We start from the raw sequence: 21,040 nt of genomic DNA, 5'->3' as shown, positions 1-21,040 counted from the left end.
AATGCTAAGGGCGCTGTATATCCAGTGGGGCGGCAGAAATGAGCGCGCTTCAGTTGGTTTTGTTTTCGATTTTACTGACACACTTTCAGTTATAGTCGGCAATAACTCAAAAAACGCTTACCCTAAAAAGATCTAAAGTGTGTTTCCTACAGAAAGACAAAGCTGGTTATGTTTCACAGCTGTCTTTCTTTTTTTCGCTCGACATTACGAGCACTGCTCCGTTTAAGCCCTCGCAGTCTGCGTTTACTTTAGCCGGCAGAGCTCGCGCTCCCTCTGTAAGGGACCGTCGGAAAAGTGCTTATTTTTTTCGTTTTTCTGCTCCGCTCAGCGCGAGCTCTCTCTGTTGCAAGGGCTTAAGTGTGTTTGTTTGTGTGTGTGCGTGTGTGTGTTTGTTTGTTTGATGCTGTCTATGTTTGTGAATGTGTTTGAATGAGAGACAGTGTGTTGCTGTGTGTCTGTGTGTTTATACAGACAGCATGTTATAGCCTCCCCCCTAAAATATAACACTATATATGGAAAGCATTGTAATGCACCGTGATGCACCGAGATATCGAATTGAACCGAATCGATGGCATGATAATCGTAACCGAACCGTGAGACCAGTATAGGTTCACACCTCTACAGCAGTTGGTCAGGTGTACCTAATAAATTGGCCAGTGAGTGTATGTATATGTATATAAGTATATACAGTATAAGTACTAAAGTACTATATAAGTACTAGTCTTGGACTTTTTCTTGCATACTTGACATCAGTAACTGGTTGTTCCTGTGGCAAGATCGCCATGAACTCTTTATATCCTCTTTTTTAACCTCCAGTGGAAATGCACTTCATTATGAGCCTGATGATATCTTGCTGCTGTTAAAACTGTGGAGGAAGACATGCATTTAAAATGCTTCAGGTAATGTCTTTTAATGCATATTGTCATTAAATGGGTTCATACATTGCTTGGGTGATATTAATGCACAAAGCAATCTCAGATAGCCTGAGTGAATCTTTTAAATAGCAATAATGAATCAAGGGTTTGCATATTCTTCCAAAGAATGTGCTAAAGTGTATTGGAGCACAAATGACACCCATGAAATACGACTCTTGCCTTTTGGCAAAATGCATAATGACAGTTAGGGAGGTTGACAGCCCATTTTGACAAGTGAAAGCAGACATGGCCCAATCCAAAAAACCCTGCCTGTTAAACTGGTCTACATTGCTGTATGATTCATGGTTCGGGACTTCGTTATGAATCATTGACATATATCAAAAGAAAAACAAACAGTAAACTAGAGTAAAATAGAGATTAGTGGTTTCAATCACGCAAAGGGAGTCTAATTTTTTTTTCCTTTGGAAAACAAGCAGTGTTTATTTAGTGGTAACCATCAACACTCTTAAATGTTTTACTGTCTGTTATCATGCTTAAGTTGCTATAACACGTTTGGTTAAACATCAAAACGAGTTCACCTTTTTATGCATTTCTGAATGCAATCAAGGAGTTATTATGAAAAGGAAAACCCATTAACAAAGCACTGGATCATTTCTTTCCATTGAGAACGCACCTGTGTTGTAGTAGAAGCACAACTATGAATTCAAGCTTTCAAACAACCTCAACCGTCCCATTGTAACTCAAATCCTTTTAATACCAACTAACAAACATACTTTGGCTGTCAGCCCGACCACAGTGAAAATGCTTTGGTCATATCTGGCATGTACATAAACAAAACTGCTTTGCTAATCTGCGGATCCACACAGGACCACCAGTGCAGCTTTACATGACATAACCGTGTCCATCAAATCCTCTCTCTAGGCATCGTCTGCTTTCTTCTCGCTTACGCAGCCAGCTGTTAGACTAGGATATTCAATTCAGCAGCACATTCAACACATTAATGGAAACTGAGGAGAAATTACAGCAGGAAATGTACTACACGTCCCTAGTCAGAAGAAGAATGGATTTTTTTTACGGATGTGTTTTGCACATCTGTTGTTTATCATTACCAAGATCTCTGTCACGGGAGAGATGATGTTTCTAGCAGTTCAGTGGTGCTAAATGCTTCGTTACAGATGAAAGTATGGGCTGCGTGAACAGCAGAGGTGTTTTACACAACATAACACACACAAAAAAATGCAGAATGAATCAAATGGCATACGGTTAAAGAGCACATTCATCCATATATCAAAAACTTCACCCTCATGCTGTTCCAAACCTGTATGACTTTGGATCAAAAAGTAAGATAGTCACACATGCAGGTTTGGAAAGACCTAAAGATTTTTTTTTTATTTCAAACTTTTCCTTTAAGCTTTGATACAGGCTTTACGGTGTGTTTGTTTTTTAACACACCATTTGCTTTGTGTGTACTCAAGATTTTACAGGGAAACAAACCAGCTGGTCTTGTCTTTCATTATACAAGTTAAATGTCACGTATGCCAGACAGTAGCTGTTTTACATTATCCTCATGCCCGAGTTCGTCACCCAGAAGACACTCACATGCCATCCATTTTAGCATTTGCAAGAAGAAGAATTGTCCAATGACTTTGCATTACCCATTTGAGTATCCTATACAGTCTCAAACTGTTCTCCTTCAGGTTGGTTGATTATAGCAAAGATGAAGGTGAAATTGTACTTAAAAATGGAAATTTCACCAAACTTTGACATTATTTATCTTCTCTTATGTTGTTGCTATCCTGTATTTTGAAGAATGTGGGTTTAAAATGATTGCATAAAAGGAAAAACACTCCTGATTTCTCCAAAAATGCTGAGTTCCATAGAAAAAGAGAAAGGTTTGGAGCAATATGCTGATGAGTAAATGATGCACAATATATTGACAGCCATATCAGTATCAGTCAATAAATCGAATTGTAGAATCTGGGGGAAGAAAAATCCATGCTTCCTCGCAGTTTTCCTTGCTTTATATGGCTTTTAAAATTAAATCAGTTGTCCACTGTATTTATTTGTCTTATTTTTGTAATCAGCCACTGAAAATGAATACCAAGTTTGTATTTATCAGCCTATATATAAGCTCCGATAAGCTTTATTGGCCATAATTTCCAAATCAGTGGTCTCCAGAAAATGATCACTGAATTTTCTTTTTTAGGTAGATTATTCCGTTGCATTGCATAGTTTCCTCGCAGTTACATTTTCTATACACCTTATGCACAAGATTTGGTAAAAAAATAATTGACTGCATACCCAGTCAGCATTTTTTTGTTTTTAAAAGATGTCCAATAGATGTCTAATAGACGTCCAAACATAGTCGTCCTAGCTAAAACAAGATTAAATTTGGGCTGTCAGTGAGACTGTAATAGACGTCTAAGTATAACCCAAAACTAGACTATCAAATAAACAGAAATGAATGACTACACATATAAAGTCTGTCTAATCTGACTATTAGTCTAGTTTTAGACTATTCTTAGATGTCTATTAGATTTTCATTGACAGCCCAATTTTAGCCTTGTTTTAGCCAAGCTGTCTACATTTAGATGTCTATTAGACGTCTATTAAGCACTAAATTGTTCGCTGGTATGCTCATACTGCCGCGTTGGATTTAAGGGGGTTTGCTTCAGATAGTTCGACACCTTTTACTTGAGCAGATGGAGTACCTTTTTTGGTTTTCATTTTTAAAGCCACCACAACACCAATCAGTGAAAGCAGTACTAGGACTCCAATCCCTACACAAACGGCATATATTGTTAGATTAGTCTCAGGTTCAGGCTGAGCTGTAGAAACTGACTGACTTTTCTTGTCAGTTTGAGTTGTAGGAACTGGCTGACTTTTGATGTCAGGCTTCAAAAATCTTGTTCCCTGTTCGTTCTTTCCAGCTATAAACTTTACGTTGGTGACCTGCCTAAAGAGACACACGTCCATGTATTCTTCCTCCATTATCAATGACTGGAGTTCTTCCTCCTCCTCCTCCCCCTCCTCATCACCATCATCTTCGTCATCATCGTCAACACCAATATCATCATTGGGGTAAGCAGCATCATAATCATCAACCTCATCAGCGTAATCAGTATCCAGAAGCACCACACACCAGTACGTCCCACTGTCTTCCTCTTTGGGATCAGTAAAGACAAGAGAGGAATCTACCTTTGAGAACATCACCCTGTCTTTTAGATCCCCAGAAGGAGTTATAGTAGGATCTCCCGAGTCCAATAGTAGGATGTCATTCTCGTTGAATTTTCGATACCACTGAATGCTGGCGGACCCAACTTTATCCATAACTGCTGGCAAATTCATGAAGTCACACTGAAAGAGCACTTTCTTATTTTTGACAGAAAGTGTAACATTATTTAATTCGAGTAAAGGGCAAACATTCACAATGTACTCCTCAACAAGGAAGGTTGAGAAGCATTTGTAGCTCCCAGAATGTTCTTCAGCGAGCGAGTGAATGTTGAGAGAATATTCTTCTGAATTCTCACTAGTCGACACGTAGATTTGATTCATGGTGGTTCCTTTGAAATACACCGGTGTTGACGAGTTAACTCGTCTAGTAGGAGTTATCCAGTGTTTCTCTCTAAGACGGTCTGCTGAACATCTAAGAATAATGTCTTCACCCACAGAACGATAGACGGTCCTTGTCTCAGGTTCTTCTGGAAGTCGTATGCTCTGGAAGCTCTTGCATTGTTGGCCCTCCATGACCACACAGAGGAAAGAAGGTCTGTCTTTAATGAACGTGTCTGAAACATGCAAAGATAAGCCTTCACCGTTCACCTGAATGAGGCTTTTAAACTCCTTTTGTAATGGCTCCAAAGAAATACTAGTGTCTAAGAACACAGATGCATTGTGGATATCTCTGTACCATTTTATTGTTGTATTTCTTCCAGAATCTAGATTGCATACCAGATCCGCACCAGTTCTTGGGGTCAGAACAATCTCTTGTGAGGCCATCTCCGTGTTGCACACATACAGAGCGTGTGTTTGATAATTCTCCACAGAATCACCACTCCAGCACTCTCTAATGTAAACGCCTGAATCTGAGAATTGAAGATTTGAGATCTTCAGTCCGAGCAATCCTTCAACATCGTTGGAGATTTTGATCCGACCTTCAAAAGCATCAGAAACTAAGGAACTGGAGGCTTGACCCAGTAACTCCTTTCCCTTAGAAGTCAGTTTGTACACAGCAATGTCATCTCCAAAGCAAAAACCCATCTCCAGTTCCTCACCAAGTGCTTTGAAAATCGGATCTGCATTTTCTTCGGCGAGAGTACTCGCCAACAGAAGAGAAAAAAGCATCACAGCGTTCCTGGTTGGGATCATCCTGCTCTCTTTTGTCCATTCGTGAGACTGAATACTGCCTGTTGCCTTTCACATACTGAGAAATTTGAGTAACCTGTTTCTGGAGTTTGGCAATAAGTTCCACCCACTCGTGATGTTGTCCTTCATAGGTGAAGGGATTTTTCAGGTGCAGTTTTTCTTGCTCTGCTTTCCTCATGCCAGTATACTGCCTTATAACCCAGAGCACAATGTTATCATTTATCTTTCCATTTAAGGTGCTTCTTTTAATCTTGTGTCGAACGTTTTATCTCATAAATCAAATGGAATTTTCAAACATTAGGCAATGTACATTTGCTCTGTTTTACACACTCTCTCTTTAGGTTATATCTTGTTTGAGTGTTTGAGTAACCACAATGTTAATGATGCATATCTGAGAAAATTTATAATAAGCCTCTTATGCTCATTAAGGCTGGATTTATTTGATTAAATATAAAGTGGAATTAATAATAAATTAAATACAGTTCTGTTGTGTTTACATATAAAGCAATTCAATCTGTTAGTTAATTTTTAGATAAAAGTGAAATAAGGAAGTGACCCTTTATTTGCAGAGAGTCACAGCTTCAGTCAACCATTTCAGCAATGCTCATGCTCTGCTAAAACCTGAATGTTTGCATACAGGGGAAAACATTTGCAAAAGTCTGCACTCTTGTACAAACAGCAACATACTACATTGCAATTTAATATGTGTATTGCAAAAAGCCTAATTTTATTACATGTATAATAACGTGATAAACAATATTACAATAGTTAAACATATAATTATAATAAATCTGAATTTGTTATTAATATTCCACTCTTTCATTAAACATACAGTCAAAATTATTAGCTCTCCTGTGAAATTTGTATTATTTTTGAAATTTCCCACATGGTGTTTAACAAACCAAGGAAATATTCACAGTATTTTCTATAATATTTTTAAAAGCATTTAAAAAAAAAAAGGTCAATAATACATACTTATATCCGATAGTCTACAGAACAAACCATCGTTATACAATGACTTAGCTAATTACAATAACTTGCCTATAAATTAACTAGTTAACTATTAAAAAAGCACCTATGATGAAAATCATCTTTTTAACTGTTGGAAAGAACTGTGTGTAGGTACAGTGTGTCCACAGTCATATTGACGCAAAAAGTCTCCTTTTCTAATGATTAAAATTTTCTAATGTTAAAATAGGATCAAAATCCCCCCTATTTTAAGGCCCACTGCAACGTGATGTAGGAGTGCGGTTTCCCCACCCATCGTTTTGATTGACAACTGCATATTAACATGCCTCCGTAGTAACACATACTAAATAATCATATCAACAAGAAAGGACGTGCTCAAAATGGCCGGGATTAAAAGATCTGTTCAGCTCTCTGTGATCATCAATCATCATCAAATGTGATCAAGAGGAAGTTAAAAACATTTAAAACATTAAATTAAAGTGATTCTACCATCTTTACTTTATCACCACAGCCGCGTGTCAGTACAAATAAAAAAGAAGAGGCTTCAATCCCAGTTTGTGAATGTTAAATCAGGTTGAATTTGTATCCTGTCCCACTTACCATGCAAAAACAGTGCAAAGCTAAGTGCGCGAGCTGTGTGTGTGCAAACTTTATAACAACATTCATTATAACAATGACTCATCGTTGCAGAAAGGCTTGAATTAACTCCACAACAAATACATCAAATGGTCATTGGGAAAGTTCTTACTGTAGTTTTTCTCACAAAAGTTACGTGAGATCCGCTTCCTTCATGTCTGTCACTGTGCTGTTTATCTGATGCAGTGAGCGGGGAGATCTAGCATTAAAGGCACGGGCCACAAAAACAGCTACATTGTGTTCAGAGCAGAAAATCCAATATTCTGAAAGGTATAATGAATAATCTGATGGGTGTTTTGAGCTAAAACTTTACAGACACATTCTGGAGACACAAAAGACTTATCTTAAATGTTGAAAAATTGGTAAAATAGCTGATTAATACCCTTTAAGCTGAATACTAGTTTCTTGCAAAATAACAAGTAAAATATTATGTACTGCCATCATCATGGTAAAGGCAAAAGAAATGAGTTATTAATACTTTACTAGTAATTATTATGTTCAAAAGTGTATTGAAAACAAATATATAAAGGCAGGCTGTTTTGCCCATAATAGTTTTACATCATTATTATTAATATGCAAAATATACACAATAACACAAATTCTATTTTACCTATCAGTTAAATTTGTCTGTGGCGACCCCTGATAAATCAGTAACAAAGCCGAAGAAATAAATAAATGTAACCAGTATTCCCCCAAAATAGTTTCAGAGATGTCTAGAAGACTTCATTCATTTATTCGTTTATTCATTTTCCTTCGGCTTTGTCCCTTTATTTTTCAGGGGTCGCTTATCCAGCATATGTTTTACACAGCGGATGCCCTTCCAGTTGTAACCTAAGACTGGGAAACACCCACACACTCTTACATGCATACATATACGGCCAATATAGTTTACTTAATTCACCTATAGCGCATGTCTTTGGACTGTGGGGGAAACCAGAGCACCCGGAAAAAAACCCTCACATACATGGGGAGAACATGCAAACTCCACACTGAAATGCAAACTGACCCAGCCAGGACTCGAACCAGCGACCTTCTTGCTGTGAGGCGACAGGGCTGAGCCATCGTGTCGCCCCTCGTTCTATTAATATCATCCTATCATTTAAATTTGTCTGTGGCAACCCCTGATAAATCAGTAACAAAGCCAGGGCCGGAGTGGGACTCCTTTTCAGCCCTGGAGTTTCAAGCCTTAGACTGGCCCACCTCAATGCAATACCTGAATATAAATTCTGTGCTAAATCCTTTATAGATATCCAGTCCTTGGTAACAGTGGTCGCTTATAAAATTTAAATAAAACATGTAGGCTACACCTACATAAGTAACCCAAACAGAATTACATGTCGTAACAATAAAATTGAAAAAAATTTAATTTCTCAGGCCAGGTTTGAACTCGGGTCGGCGGCGTCGTAACGCAATGTGCTGACTACTGTTTCGTGAGATTTATTAATGTAGTGTAACATCTGATTTTCATTGAGCAAGTGTAATATTCATTAATATTAATTATTTTAATTCTTATATTCACTAAGGGGCTGCTATTTGGGGTCAGATGATACATCATCATTAACCTGCAGGCTGCATTTTGCTCACAGGCTGTGTGAAAATAAATGAAAAGAGCGGAGCTGTGGCGAAACAAGGAATAAAAAGAGTAAGGCTATAGTCAAATCAATAAATAAATGAAAAAAGTGTGACTGCTGAGAGTGCAAGCAGTTAGGGACACCGGCCCTCGTGGCCAAAAAACGGACCTGTCCCTCGGGAATTCTCTCGGTTCTCCTGTTTAGCCAATCCGGGCCTGAACAAAGCCGGAGAAATATGAATTAATGTAACCAGTATTCCCCCCCAAAAAGTTTCAGAGATGTCTAGAACAGTGGTTCTCAAATTTTTTTCATCAAGTACCACCTCAGAAAAAAACTGTCTCTCCAAGTACCACCAAAATTAGCAGTATTGAAATACAGTAGCGTAGTAGGCCCAGTAAAGCAGCTACAACTTTGCAAAGTTAAAAAACGTTGCAGATTACCTCGGATATATAGGCTATATGTCATATATAGCAGATTATATACATCATTTTTGATACATTTTGAAATGTGTATAGCATGTACAAGGCATATTTCATTCAACACCCTTTATTTAAAATAAAAAAGTTTTTAGTTTTCAAACAAAGAACAATGGCTGTTTTAAGCTGTGTCTTGTACAGGTAGCTCATACATGTAGTCATTGGGGGCTGATCTGTGAAGGCAGATCTCTGTGTGAGTCTCCAGATTGTGAAGTCCTCGAGGGTGGAATGAGCGAACAGTTTGAGGAGGCAGGAATGATCCAGCATTGTGATTAAACTCCAACTGTGACTCACTATCCACTGCCCTTCAAACTAATTGCTCTCTGTGCTCATTATAGAAACCACAGCCGTTTTAAGGTACTTCATTTGTTTTCATGTGGTTTAAGTCCCCATGTAGTTTCAGTCAAAAATAGCCAGCAGAATGTTAGCTCTTTGCTTGGAATATTTTGGATGCCATTCATACATGTTCATATTGTATTAAAGCCAGTTTTACGGTTTTAAGTAAGCGAGTGGTCATATCTTATTTCCTGCAGCATTATTTCCTTCTCAAAATCTGTAAATCTGAAAAGTTTCATCCTGTACGGAGAGTGGCGCTGTTTTGCTCGGACTGCATGGCTGTCATCACAAGAACAAGAAGGTGTTGCTGTTATGTCTACAGTCTCGTGTTATGTGACCGCTGTAACTGCAGAGGACAGGTATTGGTCAGTTTGTCTTATTAATATGTGTCAGTTATGATATTATTACCGACTAATAAATGCAAGCAGCTGCTCGAAACGTGCTGTTACTTATAGCGATGTCACGTCTTCTGTTTTGAAAAAGAACCAACTCCCCTTATGGGGTCTCTTCAGGTTGACATAACGTTACTGTACATTAACATTGTTAGAAGTGTGTACAGTATGTGTGAGAGAGAGAGACAGACCTTCGAAGTTCTTTTAATTAGAAAAACAATTATACATTCATAACATTACACGATCCAGATAAAAATCACTCTCTCCTCTTTAAAACATAATATTAAACCCTCCTTCTTCACTGGGTTGACATGTTTTCAAATCCCCACAAAGAAAAAAAAAAAAATTATAATACTTATACTACATCATTAAACTACTTTTAACCAGAGCTTTAAACATTTGTAAGGGATCAGTGCCTCCACTTAGCATTGCTTTATTCTTTCTTGTTAGCCAAATGGTCGTTTTAGCTTTTCCAAACAAGAAATTTATTAAAACTATTTTGTTTTTATTTACTGCTGAAACCTTTCTTAAATTTTTGTATTAGTAATACCCACTGCCAATCATTTAATTTGGAGAGACGTTCTAAAATGCTTAACGTGAAAAAAGTTTAACATGACTTAATGTACCTACACATTAACCAGAGAAACCCAAATTCTGTCAAACTTTACTTGTAATTAACCCAGCTACTTAAAGTATGAGTCCCAATTTCACATATAGAGTGAAAAACATCACGCTAAGCGTTTTCTTCCCATTGAAGTCTATCATTAGAAAAAAGCTTAACCTACCTTAATGTACCTTTACAACAAGCGTGGAAAATCACATTTTTATCTAATTTTACTCATGACAAACTTTCTGATGTAAAAAGAATGAGCTGTAATTTTAGTGAATGAAAATTTTGGGCTGTTCGATTATAGGAAAAATCATAATCACGATTATTTTGGTCATAATTGTTATCACAATTATTCAAAACGATTATCAGTTGAAGTCAAAATTATTTGCCCTTCTGTGAAATTTTTTTTTGTAATAAATATTTTCCAAATGATGTTTAACAGAGCAAGGAATTTTCACAGTATTTTCCATAATATTTCTTCTGGAGAAAGTCTTATTTGTTTTAATATTGGAATAAAAGCAGGTTTAAATATTTTGAAACCTATTTTAAGGTCAATATTATTAGCCCCCCTTAAGCAATATATATTTTTAATTGTCTGTAGAAGAAACCACTGTTATACAATGACTTGCCAAATTACACTAATCAGGCCTTTGAATCACACTTTAATCTAAATGCTTGTATTTTGAAAAATATCTAGTAAATATTATTTACTGTCATCATGGCAAAGATGAAAGAAATCAGTTATTAGAAATTAGTAATTAAAACTATTATGTATAGAAATGTGTTAAAATAATTTTTTTCTTTCTATTAAACAGAAATTGGGGGGGAAAGGGTTGCTAACAATTCAGGAGGGCAAATATAGTTAATAAATACAATAGAATGAAAATATGAAACAAACTGTGCTTTAAGCATCTTCACTGTAAAAAAACGTTAGCATTGAGGGATTTTGTCCTTTTGTTGTTTGTTTAATGATAAAAACAGTCGGCAGCAAGGAATATTGCGCGCTGTCAATTTAAGAGCAGTACCGTTCTGATTAATAGTTTCTCTTTCTCGCCTTTTAATTCCAAACTCGTTTGCTTATTACACAAATGAGGGTTAATATGAATAATCACGAAACACCACGTTTTGACAGCTATTTGACCATTAGAGTCTAACTTTAAGATGACTTTAGATGTGTGTGCTCTGCTCGTCTCTGAGGCTGAGCGCATACACACAACAGCATGCGATCTCTTTCAGCATGCGATCTCATGCTTTTAAAAACACGATTGATTCGAATGTACATCAATGAATGACGCACATCCCGTGCTGTAAGTTACATTACGATACATGCTTTTAGTAATGTTTATGTGAAACTGAGCTTTGCAGAGCAACAAATGTGTACAAATAGAAAGGGGGCGGTATATGATGCATCAAACTTGTTATCTCGATTAAGGTTTTTTCATAGTCGTTGAAGCCAAAATCGAAAACGAATTTTCGATTAATTGTGCAGCCCAATTTTCATCTTATGCGTTTTTAGTCCATTATAGGAGGAAAAAGCTTAACATGGCTTAACGTACCTCAACAAGTGGGGCACACCAAAATATGCTCATAAACACTTTCTGCTGTTAAAAGAACAAGCTTGTAATTTAGTGTATCAAACGAACAATATCACTTTAAGCATTCTCGCCATAGAAGTCCATTATAAGGAAACTTAACGTGGCTGAACATACCTTAACACCGGCCAGAAAACACAAATTTCTGTCAAACTTTGCTTGTGATTAACACTGACTATTATCAAAAGAACGCGCCCTAATTCCATAGATAAAGTGAACAATATCATGTTAAGCATTTTCTTAATGTTACTCTACTACAACTAAATAAACCAAATGTTAAAAAGGCTGGTCATAAAACCACTTTTTATTTTTGATAGGTTAACCCTTGCTGTCAAAAGAATGTGCTTGTAAATGCCATTGACATCTCCACAACAACACACAGTAGGGGAAAACACTTAACACAATACTGTTCAATTTAGCTGTGGAAACGGGTCTCATTTTGCTAGTAGTTTGTGCTAATCACATGTAATATTTGATAAAATTTGATTTTCACGGCTTCTTGTTAAGGTACATTAAGCCACGTTATGCCTTTTCTTTATAATAGACTTCAATGGGGGAGAAAACGCTTAGCGTGATGTTTTTCAATCTATCTATCTATGGAATTGGGACTCGTTCTTTTTAAAGTAGTTAAAGTAGTTCTTTTTAAATTAGTTTGACAGAAATTTGGGATCCTTTAGTTGATGTTTAGGTACATTAAGCCACGTTAAGCTTTTTTCACGTTAAGCGTTTAAGAATGAAGAACTTTAAATTAAAGGTGATTTTTCTCAAGATTTTGTTATCTAAAGGATTTTAAATAGTTGTGTATATGGTAAATATTGTACTATCCTAAAAACAAAAAAATGACAACAAATGCATTTGTTTTGTTAAATAATAAAGCAACGATTTGCTGAACAAACACGTGGACCCCTCAGTACAAGATGAGTAGGCATGGGCCGGTACGATATAGGATTCTGATGTTATGATAACCTTGGATAAAAATATCACAGTTTCATGGTATCATGGTGTTGTGATTACAGTAATAGCTCTAAAATAAGATCTTTTTAAAAGTTCTGGATAAAAAAACAAAAAACATTTTAAAAATATTTTATTGTCTTTCATGCCTGAAAGACCCAAAACGGAACACGAGGGTTAATCGTGTCATCTCTCAAATGTCATTCGAGAACTATCGGGACGTTCTGAGCCCTTAAGGCATCTATTGTTTTTCTTTTCAATCTCAAGAAAAAATATGTCATGATCTCATTATAAAGAAACAGTCTAACTGCACCTTTTCATTTTCTGTTTGGGTACATAAGTGTTGTTGCGTGACTTCCCAGTTTTCTCCAAAGCTAATATCTGGTTAGGAAATTAGTTTAGAAGTGTTGGTGTGAAATAACATCTGACATTTGGCAGAAATCAACTGTCTAGACTAGTAGATCTTTCTTAATCCTGTGGGCAGACATTTAGTGTCTATAAATACTAATTTTGCACTGTAAAAAATATTTATAAATTAGCATTTTTCTTTGTATTTTGTAATTCATATTTTAAATGAAAAATTTTCTTTACATTTAAACCTTAAAAAGTTAGAAAAAGTTACTTTTATTAACATTTTAAAAGTTTAAAGTTATATATTGCATGGGTTCTTGTTGTATATTATGGTACAAAAACCTTGCAATAAACTGCCTGTACATTTTTTGTTATTTTACCAACATACACTCACCGGCCACTTTATTAGGTTTATGCATGTAGACATGGTCAACACGATCTGCTGCAGTTCAAACCTAGCACTAGAATGAGGAAGAAAGGTGATTTAAGTGACTTTGAACGTGGCATGGTTGTTGATGCCAGACGGGCTGGTCTGCGTATTTCAGAAACTGCTGATTTACTGGGATTTCCATGCACAACCATCTCTAGGGTTTACAGAGAATGGTTCGAAAAAGAGAAAATATCCAGTGAGCCTTGTTGATGCCAGAGGTCAGAGGAGAATGGCCAGACTGGTTTGAGCTGATAAAAAGGCTAGGCTACAGTAACTCAAATAACCACTTTTTTTTTCAACTGAGATATGCAAAAGAGAATCTCTGAATGCACAACACTCCAACCTTGAGGCAGATGGGCTACAGCAGCAGAAGACCACACGAGGTGCCACTCCTGTCAGCTAAGAACAGGAAACTGAGGCCACAATTCACACAGGCTCTCCAAAATTGGACAATAGAAGATTGGAAAAACGTTGCCTGGTCTGATAAATTTTGATTTCTGCTGCCACATACAGTAGGGTCAGGATTTGGCATCAACACCATGAAAGCATGGATCCATCCTGCCTTGTATCAACAGATCAGGTTGGTGGTGGTGTAATGGTGTAGGGGATATTTTCTTGGCACACTTTGGGACCATTAGTACCAAATGAGCATTGTGTCAACGCCACAGCCTACATGAGTATTGTTGCTGACCATGTCCATCCCTTTCTGACCACAGTGTACCCATCTTCTGATGACTACTTCCAGCAGGGTAACGTGCCATGTCATGAAACGTGAATCATCTGAGACTGGTTTCTTGAACATGACAATGAGTTCACTGTACTCAAATGACCTCCACAGTCACCAGAACTCAATCCAATAGAGCACCTGCGGGATGTGGTGGAACAGGAGATTCGCATCACAGATGTGCAGCTAACAAATCTGCAGCAACTATGTGATGCTATCATGTCAATATGGACCAAAATCTCTGAAGAATACTTCCAGTACCTTGTTGAACATATGCCACGAAAGATTAAGGCAGTTCTGAAGGCAAAAGGGGGTCCAACCAGTACCAGTAAGGTGTACCTAATAAAGTGGCCGGTGAGTGTATGCCTCTATATTATTTCAAACTTCTAAAATGTCAATAAAAGTCACTTTGGTAAACTGTAGAGTTGAATTTTCAACATCAGAATTCGACAGAGCAGAGATCAAGGTCCCATAATGCAATTCAAACCCATGAATAAACAAAATACAGAAACTTAATTAAGATATTTATTACAATGTATTACAGTTCACTCAAATGTTTGCACATCATATTAGCCTTGCGTGAGAATGACAAAGTGTTCCATTAAAATAGCATAGGAATTGATGTGTATTTCAAATTTTTGATGTACATGTGTTTTTCCTGTTGTTTCAGGCACATGCACGCAATGCACAGAATTTCCCAACAGCCCTACCCATATACCTGTAGGTTGTGCAAACATGCTGCGATTAGTCACGACATCAATCTGTCTGTACTGCCAACGGGCTCAAGTAACACCTCTACTTCTTCAAAGGACGTGCTCCTCAGTTACTCAAGAAGAAAACCCGTTGGTCATAGACGCCTTGTACGACTTGTCCGTAGACATCAGTAAAGTCCGAAAGCTGAAAGGTTGGGTTTTGCGACAGAAACCTGTTTATGTAAATGAAACTGTCACACTACTGAGGGACATTGGAGCAAACGAGACTGTAATCGCCCGTGTTTTGGAGCTCCATCCTGAAGCCATTCTCTGCAAACCCGAGCAAATGGAGTTGCAGAAGCAGCTCTGGATGTCAGTGTGCGCCAACAATAAAGATCTAGTGGGAATCGTCGAAAAATTCCCAGCCTCGTTTTTCACCTCTTCCTCAAATCACGATAACCAGAAAGCCAACATTGAGTATTTCCAGACTCTGCATCTCAACAAGCGCATTATCAGCAAACTCATGGCCAGCGCTCCTCAGAGCTTCAGCCGACCCATGAAGCAGAACCAGGAGATGATCCAGACTCTTCAGAAGACCTTTTTGGACTTGGGTGGAAACGAGGACAATTTGAAGGTCTGGTTGCAGAAGCTCCTCACTCAAAATCCCTATGTGCTTCTAAAGCCCTCGGATGCCTTGTGTGATAACTTGACGTTCCTACATAACAGAGGCTTCACAAGCGGTGAACTTCTCCATCTGCTTTCCAAACTGCGGGGATTTGTTACTGAGCTAAATCCTGAAAGCATGAGGCTTACGCTCAGCTACTCTCAGGAGATGTTCAGATGCACTGAAGATGAGCTTAGGCGGATTGTTCTTCAGTGTCCAGCCTTGTTATACTACTCCGTGCCTATATTAGCTGATCGCTTCAAAGGGCTTCTCAGCGCTGGAGTGAGTGTGGAGCAGATCACGGAGACTCCTACAGTGCTGGAGCTGACAACGCAGATAGTCCAGTTTCGCATTCTGAAACTGCGCTCTTATGGCTATGATGTATGTTCAGGGAGCCTGGACGTGCTCAATGGCACCAAGAAGGACTTTGAGATGAGCTACGGGAAGCTGCGTCTTAGGCGAGAAAGGCCAATTTTTAATCCAGTAGCTCCCCTTCGAACTGAAGATTAAGCATGGAAGTCTGTTTTTGAGTTAATTCTGACATTATTTATTGCAGTTTCAAGTTTATGTCGAAAAAATTTTGATTGAACCAAGTTAATACCACAATTCTGAGTTTATCTTTTGCAGTTCTACATTGTGCAATTTTTAGATAACACGATTTTATTTTCTCAGAGTAGATTTCTGCTCGAATCCAATTCTATTTTTGTACATCTTCCCCATGGCCCTTCAAACAGAGTGTGAAGGGGAAGGGCTTCAAATTTTACCCTTAAGAAATGGGACAGTACCTGCACGCGTCATCATCGTGAGCTCTTGCTTCATATGAGATCAGACGATCGCGACTGCTTTAGTTTATCCAGCTGCTTTACTATTTGGTATTTATCTTCAGGAAATTACTGAAGGCATATATAATGTTATCATTACGATCTAATGTGGCAATAAGCTCGTAACTGCACTGTGCATTCACACTGTGGCCATATTCATTATGTACACGCACAAAAAGACTGTAAAAAGGTCATTCCCAGCCACTAGACTTTTCTGACAGGGTATTCGAGTGTCAGAATGTGTGTGCTACAATAGTTATTAAAAGAGATTATAGTGAAATTTAGCGTTTTTTTATTTTTATTTTATTTTTTTAAAGCATGACGATAAAACACGAGCACGGCTATGAATATATTAAAACATGATTGTTTGTTGTAAAAATTTGTAATAATGACAAAAAAATACTAATTTGTGCATCTCCTTACTTTTTAGTGCAGCTATGCTGCCGTTGTAGATGGTGTATTCTGGGAAATTTTCTTACCCCTTGTTTTCGAGTGTGGTCCTGAAAAATCTCTTTTTCGAAGGGCTATCTACCCCTTCCCCTTAGCCCTATGCCTTCAAGATAAAGAGAATTGGGACACCCCTACCCCTTCACGTGAACGCGCAAAACGAGGGGTAAGGGGAAGGGCTAAGTGGTAGAATGGGGTTTATGCCGAAGTATGCGAATAGGACTTTTAATTGGCCAGTAACCTGGGTTAAGCGCTTCAGGTGAATTGCAATTGCAAAAATCAGTGATCTCCACTGGCTGAGTGATATCCAGTATAAAGTGGGTCTCAGATTGTACAAGAATCACCGCATTAAATTACATTTTTCCCCGCCATGTATTTATAATATAAGCATTCATTTTACCCTAGTATATTCAATGGAGCATCTGCGCTAGCTTGTCGATTCTGACGGGCGCGTGTGAGTAAATGGCTTTTTGTCTTGTGTTACGCTTGAGCAACTAAATGAATGCCAAAGTCTATTTAACTGATTGTATTTTAATGACATTACAACATCGATGCTGTGATAGAAACTGTATAAAATGCAAAAAAAAAAAACCCTCACAATAGTTGGTCACCGGAAGTTTATCAGTATGGGAACAACACTAGCTCGGCATATACTGTACCCTATTGGGATTGAGCCTTCCTTTACTACGTTACTTAGTAACGTTGTCAAAATAATCCATTCATCTTGTCCAGTTGAGGTTCGTTTAATTTTGTAACGAAACACTGTAAAAAGTGCTGGGTTCCACACAATTTCTTCATGTTGTCCCAACACAAATCGATTAAGTTAACTTAATAATTTTTACAAGTGGATTGATTATAAAACAATTAAATTGTCCCCAAAATTAGGAATTGTGTTATTTCAACTATTTTTAAATAAGTATTTGAAACGAGCAGATAAGGTCATTTTTAAGTGCACTGTGCAACTGTGCACATACAGTTGAAGTCAGAATTATTAGCCCCCCTGAATTATTAGACTGCTTGTTTATTTTTTTCTCTAATTTCTTCAAAAGAAAATATAGCTTAAAGGGGCTAATAATTTTGTCTCTAAAATAGTGTTTAAAAAATTAAAAACTGCCTTTATTCTAGCCGAAATGAAACAAATAAGACTTTCTCCAGAAGAAAAAATATTATCAGAGATACTGTGAAAATTTCTTTGCTCTGTTAAACATCATTTAGGAAATATTTAAAAAAGAAAAAAAAATCAAAGTGGGGCTAATAATTGACTTCAACTGTATGGTCCAGTTGTACATAATCGTAATTTTGGTTTTTAAGTACTAAGGGCAAAGTGTACATGCTCATCATTTTACAATTTAAACAATTTTGTGGGGGTTTTTGTTTACATAAAACTATAACAGTATTGTCAAAAGCTTTTTTGGAAGTTTTTTGAAGTCAGAATTATTAGCCCCCCTTAATTTTTATTTATTTTTTCTTTTTTAAATATTTCCCAAAGATGTTTTACAGAGCAAGGAAATTTTCACAGTATGTCTGAAAATATTTTTTCTTTTGGAAAAAGTCTTAATTGTTTTATTTTGGCTAGAATAAAAGCATTTTTTAAACGCCATTTTAGGGTCAAAATTATTAGCCCCTTTAAGTTATATTTTTTTTCAATAGTCTACAGAACAAACCATCATTATAGAATAACTTGCCTAATAACCCTAACCTACGTAGTTAACCTAATAAACATAGTTAAGCCTTTAAAACCTGTACAGAAGTGTCTTAAAAAATATCTATTCAAATATTATTTACTGTCCTCATGGCAAAGATAAAATAAATCAGTTATTAGAAATGAGTTATTACAACTATTATGTTTAGAAATGTGTTGAAAAAAATCTGCTTTCTGTTAAACAGAAATTGGGAAAAAATAATAATTCTTACTTCAACTAAACATAAAATGTTTTTTTTATTGATATAAAAAATTTAACACACAATTAATAAACCCAGTTCTAGCTAAAATATCACAACATTTCCAAAATTCAGTGAAATTGAAACACTATTTTCTCCCCACATTTAGATCTTGCAATTCTGCCACAGAATCTCAGTTGAGAACAAAACTAAGTTTGTGAAATGTAACAGAATTGTAAGAAAGAAAATCACAGTTGTGTTTATGACACAATACTTTGTTTCTTGCAATTAGAGTTTGTAGCTCACACATGAAAGACAAATGCCAGAATTACAAGAAATTTAATCTGTAATATGATATCTGTTTCGAGAAAGTGAGAATAAGGCCAAAGGCAGTTTAGATTCCACAATTTTGCACAAAAAACAAATCTCACTTTAACATTAAGAAAGGAATGCATCTCACAGTTAAGAGCAAAAAGTGATGTTAATTTAAAAAGGTGTTCAGATTTTATTTTATTCCACTGGTAAATTTGACGTTTTTATTTTACATTTAAAAAAATCAGCACCGGAAGATGTAAATTATTTGAAATAAAGTCAGAAGTGTGAGATAGGCTTCTGTAAGTTGAATATTAACAGGAGTTTTCTTATTTACTGTATTATTAATCTGCTGAAAACAATAAATGATTGCCTGTTTTGTTCATGTTGCGGAAGGTCTTTCTTGCAAAAAAAACAAAACAAAAACGCACTGTGTTGAAAATATGATGTTTGAAAGTTACATTTCTTTAACTCCAAATATATTTGTGCCATTGTGAGTCATTAGTTGTATTGTGAGTCATCAGTTTATATAACCTTTAATATTTCTCATCAAAGTTTCTAATAATGAACAATATCACACAACTCCGGGAGGTATGCATTATGCAGATAAATATTCAGATCAATGAACGGTTGCCCGCTTGTTGCCGTCAGAATCTAATTTGCAAGCATTTCCCAATATTTTGGCCTCTGGGCATGGTTTCAAGATAATTTTGTGCTTTCTAATGATTAGACTAAAGCTTTACTGCTATCTATAATGAAGTTCTATATTACATATTGCCTCGTGGCATGTACTGTTTACGCGGTGGTGGACTTTATGATTTCTTTAATGGAAACTAAAGCTGCTCTGCATGTGGAATCAAAACAATGATGTTTCTGAACTTGATTAGAGTTGATCGTTTAATTTATGCATTACCTTTTTGTCCAGGTTTCATTAATATTTATTGCCGTTCTGATTTCTCCACATCTCTAAATTCCCGCTCTCTCTTTTGTTCTCCATTTTCTGTCCACTGGCCGGATGGCTGCTTTATCCCGCAGATGGCACTTTGAGTTATACCCCAACGCATAGGAGGTTAATAAGCGAGGATATAAATAGCTCTTTTCCATTCGCAATGTGACAGTGGGTATTATTAGAAAATGTTACACATTGATTTTATGAGGCATAACTCAGGGAAATTATGAAAATAGACGACACGTGCAATTAACGTCTCTAATTTCCTGCCATGGACTTTGCATGCTGGCATATGAGGGTGGTAAATATTCCTTGTGTGAGATGAAGCGCTGCTGTCCACTGTGAAATCTGCTCTCAGATCTGCTCATCACAGCTGTGGAAGCACTTATAAGATGTACAGTATGCAGTCATGAGAGGGTTTTTATTGATAGCAGTGTGGACATTTTGCATTAAACAGACACACGAGTTCATAAAAATGAATATAGTGATGTAATAATGAGGTAATATGACATTGTATCCTGTGTGTGCCATATAATATAATAAAATTCCTTATTTAATGTTCAAGAATCTTATTTTAGCTCAAATTATACTGTACATACACTCACCGGCCACTTTATTAGGTACACTTACCAGTACCGGATTGGACCCACTTTTGCCCTCAGAACTGCCTTAATTCTTCATGGCATAGTTTCAACAAGGTACTGGAAATATTCCTCATAGATTTTGGTCCATATTGACATGAAAGCATCATGCAGTTGCTGCAGATTTTTCTTTTTGCAGATGATGCGAATCTCCTGTTTTACCACATCCTTTTGGATTGAGATCTGGTCATTGTGGAGGCTATTTGAGTACAGTGAACTCATTGTCATGTTCAAGAAACCAGTCTGAGATGATTTGCGCTTTATGACATGGTGCGTTATCCTGCTGAAAGTAGCCATCAGAAGATGGATACACTGTGGTCAGAAAGGGATAGACATGGTCAGCAACAATACTCAG

At 36.8% G+C, this 21,040-nt stretch overlaps 2 protein-coding genes across 6 annotated transcripts; one reads left to right on the top strand and one right to left on the bottom strand.

Annotated features, from left to right (window-relative positions):
* Positions 1-894: 894 nt before the first annotated feature.
* On the bottom strand, positions 895-5,300 carry LOC147832783 (uncharacterized). Its single transcript, XM_087293037.1, has one exon. The coding sequence runs from the start codon at positions 5,241-5,243 to the stop codon at positions 3,513-3,515; it is 1,731 nt and encodes a 576-aa protein (XP_087149163.1). The 5' UTR covers positions 5,244-5,300; the 3' UTR covers positions 895-3,512.
* Positions 5,301-9,531: 4,231 nt separating this feature from the next.
* On the top strand, positions 9,532-19,480 carry mterf2 (mitochondrial transcription termination factor 2). 5 transcript variants are annotated; one of them, XM_087292086.1, is made up of 4 exons: positions 13,859-14,134; positions 14,271-14,303; positions 14,393-14,632; positions 14,949-19,480. In XM_087292086.1, the coding sequence occupies exon 4, from the start codon at positions 15,014-15,016 to the stop codon at positions 16,142-16,144; it is 1,131 nt and encodes a 376-aa protein (XP_087148212.1). In that variant the 5' UTR covers positions 13,859-14,134; positions 14,271-14,303; positions 14,393-14,632; positions 14,949-15,013; the 3' UTR covers positions 16,145-19,480.
* The last annotated feature ends 1,560 nt before the right edge of the window (positions 19,481-21,040 follow it).

Source organism: Danio rerio, chromosome 18 (assembly GCF_052040795.2).
Source record: "Danio rerio strain M-AB ecotype USA chromosome 18, GRCz13ab, whole genome shotgun sequence".
Lineage (NCBI taxonomy): Eukaryota > Metazoa > Chordata > Actinopteri > Cypriniformes > Danionidae > Danio > Danio rerio.
Note: the sequence above shows the minus strand (reverse complement) of the source record. Positions and strands in the feature narration are given on the sequence as shown.